General features: G+C 40.8%; 1 protein-coding gene across 1 annotated transcript; it reads right to left on the bottom strand. All coding sequences in view use genetic code 11, as the record gives it.

The window, feature by feature from the left end:
- Positions 1-971: 971 nt before the first annotated feature.
- On the bottom strand, positions 972-6,514 carry EGR_00365 (Endoplasmic reticulum mannosyl-oligosaccharide 1,2-alpha-mannosidase; the record flags this gene model as incomplete). The annotated part of the gene is made up of 8 exons (XM_024489614.1): positions 972-1,339; positions 1,976-2,174; positions 2,885-3,037; positions 4,335-4,490; positions 5,122-5,310; positions 5,379-5,889; positions 5,935-5,975; positions 6,419-6,514. 8 exons carry the CDS (start codon positions 6,512-6,514, stop codon positions 972-974), a joined length of 1,713 nt encoding a protein of 570 aa, XP_024356292.1.
- Between the last annotated feature and the right edge of the window lie 1,592 nt (positions 6,515-8,106).

The raw sequence follows: 8,106 nt of genomic DNA, 5'->3' as shown, positions 1-8,106 counted from the left end.
ACCAGCCATGAACCATCTGACAAAGTTCATTAGCGGGTGACCTCCGTACCCGTAGGATATCATGAAGTGAACACGCGATACCTTCCCCACCCCAACACTGACTGAACAGAACCCAGGTAGATATACGGCAAGGGAAAACAGATACGAAACCTCTTTCCCACGAAAGTGTTTAACCCACGTTCCTTATTAGTTGATGCTGCTTTTAGGCCAATGGTCCTACGACTAGCGATGGACATATTAAATAGACAACACATTCCCCCTCTGCCAAAATAGTTCCCAAACTGAATGAAACCTCAGATCTAGTAGAATCTTTAAGAAGGAGCAGTGACGTTGCAGTTAACTATCTTCTCAGTTACACGCAAAATCAAAAACTGACGCGGTTGGCTCATGGAGGCAGCTCTTACAGCACCAATTACATTGCGATGAGCAAGAGGAGCACCGAGAACTACGTTCAAAAAAAGAGAGGCTCTGTAGTACGTTGGCTATTTGTTTAACTCTTCGTTTTGATTTCGCGGGCACTTAAGGCTCCGCCTTTGTACTTCCGCTGGGCGGAATGGACTCTTGTGGTGCTAGTAGCCAGCACACGGACAACATGTATTCTGCCCTGGCGTTACGCTTTCTTTCGTCTTCAGGGAAGTCTCGGCACGATAAAATTCGAATATTAACAGAAAATTTAGTCGATTTTGGTTGCAAGTTTAAATCACTTCAAATTATCCATCGTTAGTTCGGTGAAAATGAGGGCAAAAATATGCGGGCACTAATGACCAACAGAGTTACATGGTCTGCCAGTGACTATTTAATTCATAAAAGGCGAATAAAAAATAAGGACTTTTATAAAACGCAAATAAAATATGAACAAACAGACAAATGTTATCACAACCTCATAGAGAGGGAAGTGCAGAACAATGACCGTTAGCCGGAGCGATTCAAAGAATGCACCAACATTTACCTTATCACGCAAAAATAAAGCATTAAAGGTTAAAATTGTACAAATCCTGAATTACGCTAAGGGCATCTGCTTTAGATAGGGGGAATGGGTGCGCCTCAGTGTTAAAGACCCACTCAGTCAGGTCAAACTTGGCCGCAAGTTGCTCGTCAAAGAGAAGGAGGAGGTACTTAAGGGTCTCTGCAGTCCAAAAGGACTCCATCTTGTCTCTGTGATGGGGGACAGAGGACTGGACATCCTGGATTGGTGCAAAACCTGCTGGAGTGATACGACAAGAGGCATTGAAAGCGCGGAATATCGCCAGCCCCCATTCCTGGTATTTGGGATTTTTGGTAATGCGATAGAGGTAGAAGAGGGACTCTACTGTTTCGGGACGAAGCAAATTGAACGCATCTGATCGCTGGAAATGGTCAAAATCAAAAGAACACACTCCGTAAATAAGGATAGATACATGTGCTGGAAGAGAACACCAGGGAACGAGCTTTTGAATGCAAATTGTAAACATTGCGTTACAACGTCTATCGTATTAATATTTATGGCGAAAAGAATACCTATACAGCCTATTTAGCCGACCACCCCTATAGGTATAAAATTAACGCTAGCGTGAAAATTTTAATGAATACCTTCGGTATGAATTCAAAACACTGAAGGCAAAAATACCCAGAGAGCGCAATCACTTAAATTTCACGTAAGGATTCATTGTTAAGAATAAATTGAAACCTCAATTGTGAGCCCAAGGGCAAAAAGTTGAATAGTAATATCCCCTAATAAGGTAAACCAACTGTGGAATTGACACTCACGAAGAACCCAAATCAATGATATAACACCCATTACACCATGGAGACAATAAATCACCCAAGTATGCATATAAGAACGTCCCATAGCTCAACTATGCGAAAAACAGTCATTTGAGCCGCTGGCTATACAGTGAAATTCATTACATGAATTTAAAGAATAGTTAGTAGAACTGCTATAGCGAATGAGCAAAAGGTAAACCTTAAATCACCAACAAGATCCAACCGCAAGAACTTGCCTTGATATAGAAATCGGGTCGATCAAAGTTAGCCAGATTAAAGTACACAAGTTCCGCGCTCAGACCGGTTTGAGTATCTTTGTAGAGATGAAAGCACGTCTCCATCAGACTCTCGGCCAAATGCAGATGCTCCTCTGGCATTCCGTGAAGATACCCGTAAGCCAGAGTAGCAGGCAGGAAGCATACCAGATGATCCTTTGAAACGTGAGCATAAAGTGAGTGCATATAATGGTAAATGTCTGTACAAAATAAGCACTAGGCTTCTCAAGGGGTGCGTGATTGCTGCCCAAGAAGAGGATCGTGTGGATGCACAGAGAGACAAATTCGTGGACTATACTCGAGCTTATCAATTATAACGACAATTTAGCTTGCCCAGACAGAAAACCGCACAAATATGATAAAAGTTTGAAACCCTATAAGTGCAAATACTGCCGAGAACAACAATACTAGCACGTGGCCGTTCAAATGGCACTTCAGTAGCCATGATTTATTTAGAAAGAGATTGGTGGGGTAGACTGAGATGGGTCGAGAGCTATGCATTCAAATTTACGCAAAAGTGTAATGAAAATTGTCTAATTTCATTCTGAGTAAGCCCATGTGCCCCCATTTAGATCGCTCAACGAGCCTAATCCACGAGAGTATACATAACTCTCGAACCGACCAGAAGGAAAGCACATCACTTAACTATGTAGTGGATGGGATAACACAAAGTAACCCATTAAGCCAGAGTGCAATGCGGCAGTGCATGTTGTTGTGCCTTGTTTGCATTTTTTGCAATAGACAGTGGCTGCATCTACGGAATACGGGGCTCTAGGACGTGTCTAAAGGTAAAATCGTTTGCTGAATTCAACGCCTCGATCAATTAACGGAACAATTCATGTAAAAATAATCGTAGACAAGGCTACCATTTTCGTAGAAAACTCCGATGCGTGCAATTCTCCAACAAAAATCAGTCCATTAGGAACACTTTGGCGAATCAACCTTTCCTTCACACCTCCGACAGCGGTAATATACTCATTGCGAAGCCACTCTGACACCTTGCCAGTCTGGACCCAAACCTGCGCATAAGAGAATAATAATTAAAACTGGGGTGCAAAATCATACCTTAAGAGCTCGAGCACCTCAAAAAAAGTTTCAGAGCACCTCCCCTCAAATGCCAATGCTAATTTGCTAAATAAATCATAGTAAAGGAAGTTTTCGCGATCTACTGCTAACTATCCAAGCCTGAAATAACGTAGTTCGAAGACTCCACCAAATTAAATTTTTTTGTAAAGACTAAATACGAAGAGAGCTTTTCTAAAACATGGAAAACGCTAAAATCACTTTACGCTGACTAGTATGACGTGGAAATACGATAGTCGACCTCATAGTTAAGAATTACAACTAATCCACATGCCTCATTATGGTTCGTGGATTTATTCCTACAAAACAGTTCCGGAGACGTATGGTAAAGTGCCATCACAAAGAATGTGCGGAAAAAAAATATGATGAGAAACGGTACGCTTCATCCAGAGTCTTCTACAATTAAAGGTATAACTGCTTAAGTATACCCATTGCAACAGATAATAATATGCAACATGTACGTATTAAATGTAACTAAAATCAGATAGAGGTTGAACACAGAAACCATATAAGTACTGCCAGCATAAACCTAGTTACAAGAATGCCTTAAGAAGTTACCGATGGTATCTACAACTGCTTTGACGGCAACTGGAAAGTAAATAGAGGCATTAAAATTACAAGACGTAGAGAATTCACCACCTCTAACAGATCTAATCTCAAAGCAACTACAAATGAGCAATGCACAGCCAGACAGTAAAGAACAGAGCATAAGATAATACGTGAAGCACACTTTCTAGTTAGTGCAAAGATTAATAAAAGTATTCTAGCAATTTGGAAAATAAAATGGTGATACAATGATTCTAAGCAATCGTCAAATAGCGATCAATTTCTCAGAAAAATTCAGAACAATTTCTCCTAGATTGAAGCAGATTGCGGAAATTAAGTGCATCTTAACATTAGAACCACTGAAGACAAAGTAGAGATAAAAAGTAACACGAATATTTGTCAAGGCGCGAACGTCCCTCACGCGAACCTTTGTTGTTTAGAAAAGCTCCAACTGTTCTCCGGTCGCAAAAACAATTCTGGCTGGTATCTGATGGAACTAATCAACTAGACCAACTCCAAAAGGGCTCCTAAAATGATGCATCCAGAACGATGCACAAAACAGGCAATATCTTCCTAAACTTGCTTTATGGTTGCCGTATGTACTGCAAAAACTTTCAAAAAGTCTCTTTGTTAACTAAAAATCAGAACGGCAATGGATCTGGTAGAAATAGACGAAAATCGACATACCTTTAGGAGGTACTCATAGTAGCTGTCGCCTCGTGCACCCAGGGTAATGGTGCCCACTGACGAATGCGCAGGCCGATACATGTTTATTTCGATAGGGAGGAGGCCAGACAGCTTACTCACTTCATTCAGTATTTTGTAAACACCTGCTGCTGGTCTCTAAAATACACACAATGATAGCGGTTTTATGCAATTGTGTACTTAACAATGAGGATGAAAACCCTGAGGCCCCTAATATGCTAATCCGATTCCTGTGTAGCCAGTTCGACAAAGCTTGCTCCTTTAGTAAGAAACCGGGAGTTTCAAGAACGTGTCGCCTGAATCCCGAAGATGAACACAAATCGCTTGACAAATGTCACTTGGGAAACACTTTCGGGACGTTTAGGACCCATTACAAATCTACAGCGTGGTGCTGACGGACTAGTTTGGCCATCTTCCGCCGGCCACAGTTGCACATCACGTGAGCTGCACATAGTGAAAGACAGATGATGCTGAACTAAGTAGCGAATTTGGGACTGATACAACGGATATCTCTTCACCCAAGTGACTCACAGGCTATGATGAATGATGTAACACCCTACTCTTGCTCACGTGCCTAAATGAGTGGAATAGCACAGGAATACGAGTAACGTAGCCATCCCGAACACCAGACCGGAATATGCGCATGGTAGACCTGTTTATGTACCTTATCAACTTATTTACAAGATGTTAGCTCCAGAATAGTGACACTCATGGCTGCACACCGATCACTCAAGCATAAACTTGCAGAGTACTTAGAAGAAATGCTTACAGCAATGCTTCTGTCACGCAAAAGTATTGCGAGTTCATTGAATTCTAGTTGGAGTGTGGCCACCTCCGAAAGTGAAACCGTCCTCCTATTACTTGGGAGAGATGCTTTAAGTGTTTGAAAATTGATATTTGTATACGGTAAACCAGAAGGTGAATTAAAAGCCGCAATAAGCTTCCCCCCAATCAACTCCTAAATCAGAAAAAAAGTCTTCGATCAATGTTCAAAGCCAAATGACATGACGCAGCAAATAATCGCACCGCTTTTTTCAAAAATACAATATCCCCAGAAATGTGATAGGCACTCAATAACCCGCCCAATAACCGAATTGTCGACTCGAAAACGTTTGTGTCATCGTTGTTATAGCCAAAATTTATATGGGCCTCGATCCAATCACGAGCACGGACAAATTCATCCATCATTTTGTACATCCAGAGAGTGTCAAGAGAATCTACCATAGTAAGGCCAGCGTCCATCCAACGCGTCCCCATCTTGGTTAACACTAACACTTCATCCATCCCCCAGGCGTAATCAACGTAGGCCTTCCACGAATGATGCATTGCATCTTTGAGATCGTTGATGATTGAGGCATGGTTCAGTGGGTATTGATGCATCGGAAAAGGCAAGCTTTTATTTTTCTTTGGAGCGGTAACCACGTTTCCAACAAGACTGGTAAAAGGATAATTTTTGTATGGCAGCCATATGTAGATTAGAGCTCCGATCACGAAAAGGATGAAAATAAACTTCCTGCTGAATGAACCAAATAGTTTCCTAGACTAAATAAGGACTGTAATAGCCGAATTTAACAGGTATTACCGGTAGCCTGACCATTCAGATGTGAGCGCAGTCCAAGATGGCTAGAATAACTCTCTAAAATAAGAAAACCGACATGCGGATCAGGTCTTCATGCTTTGTATGTGGAGGCTTGAATTTCAACCAAAACGATTAACGGTTAAGTCCTGGGAAAATACACCACGTGATCGAAGGCATAACGCATTTGGAACGGTTAGCGGTCAATACTACAATTCTAAGCTCAGCTATATGATGTCTAGTAAGCATCAAATGAAAAATTCATGCATTAATTTAGTTGGTGAACTATATACAGACTGCACCACTTTTACTGATGACCGTGACCAGTTACATCCCGAAACACCTTCTGGACATCTAAAAATTGATCCAATGGTGGGCTACATACGCATCGAGAAGGCAGAATAAGAGATTCCATTGAAGTCTATTAAGGAGCTGATGAAGTAATGTTGCTAAATACTACCATTAAAAACTGAAAAAAACATTTTGTCACAAAAAACAGACCATTCAACCGGCACGTAAGTCCAAACTTGACAAACCTCGGGGCGACATTAAAGTGAGGGAATACTTTCAGCATGTGCTCGACCATTCAAACAAATCAATTATGGAAACTAAACAAAACACTGAACTGAAATTCGTTGACCTAAATATTTAATTATGGCATTTCATTACAAAGAGTTTAACAAATGGCACATGAAAATTGATCTAAAAGAGTAAAAGCCGACCTTTTCAGAAGTGATGCGATTTGTCAGAAAATAAGTTATGATTTCGTGTCGAAGGATTATGAAAACCCTGCTTGTTGCCCGTATGGCTGCAAAATATTAAAACTGTAACGGATCAAATATAAAGATCAACCAGCAAGGGAACACCTAAACAGATTTCCATAATGCATTAACCATGTAAATAGAAATGACTTCATTTTTCATAGTCTTGTTTCAGATGTCACCTGATGTGTACATTCAGAATTAAATGACTTCAATTTTAAGCCGGTTTTATTATGAGGAATCCATCGCCAAGAGAGGTTAAGAAGTTTTTGTCACGGTGGGAGGGCAGTGGTGTTAAAAGAAGGTAAAACCTATGTAAGCCGAGGAACCTGATTAGCGTGATAAGAGCTAAAAATTGAAGAGATTTTCAAAACGCAGCAGTAAATCCGGGTATGTAGTGAATTTAGGCCATGATATACTACAGTGAATTTATAATAATTTTAACTGCGCATTAAACCATGATGGCACTGGCGCAGCCTTTGGATATGTTAGTGTAGTACGATGGTGGTTTATCCCCCGGTATCGGTGAGTCCCCATCTTTGTACTTTAAATTAGCCTCCTTGTACTTCGGTGGGTTGGTTGGCCTTCCGGCCATGCCAGTAGCCTAAACACCTTGTCTGTACTGAATATATGTATTCTGCTCGAGTACTGTTTTCTTTCGTCTTCAAAGGAGTCTTGGGACGTTGCATTAGTTTCTTCGTATCCATTCTGTACGTTGGTAATAAGTATGTAATGCATACGTTGTTTAAATGCGTCTTTCAGATGAGAAGCTTTACGTAAACATTAATGTCGTACTTGAAGAGTCGTCAAACTTTCCTTAAAGGCAAAAACTCACATTTGTCCACGTAAAATTTAGCTAATACACATGGACTCGCTGGATCAGTCTGTTTGCTCAAAGAGTTTAGAGGCCAGAGAGGAAGAGATAAACAGGGAGCTAGTTGTTTGTAGCGCACCGAGACTTCCCTGAAGACAAAAGAAGACACAATGCTCGGGCAATATATATATATATATATATTCGGCACAGAGAAGGTGTCTGGGCTACCGGCATGGCATGAGGGCCAGCCTACTTAGCGAGGTACAAGAAGGCTAATTCAAAAGTACAAAAGTGAAGCCTCACTAATACCGAGGAATAAACCACCATTGTATTGCATGTTTATGCTGTCATAAAACTGTGGCTTGTAAACAAACTGGGGTAAGATAAGGGACGTTTTGTTTAGGGGAGCATAGAAATTATTTATATGAGGTAAAATGTGGTATGGTTTTGCGGTACCCAAGACATAGGATTTGTTAATTAACTTAAGAGGTAGTGTTTATGATTTGTAATCAACAAACGAAATCCTGGTTTTTCTTTAATTGAACGGAGCTTGCTTAAAGCAAATGCTATTCCTAAAGACGTAATAAGCCGTGTCAATGCAGA

The sequence above is a fragment of the Echinococcus granulosus genome (assembly GCF_000524195.1).
Source record: "Echinococcus granulosus chromosome Unknown EG_S00001, whole genome shotgun sequence".
NCBI lineage: Eukaryota > Metazoa > Platyhelminthes > Cestoda > Cyclophyllidea > Taeniidae > Echinococcus > Echinococcus granulosus.
This window is presented reverse-complemented; position numbering and strand designations above follow the sequence as displayed.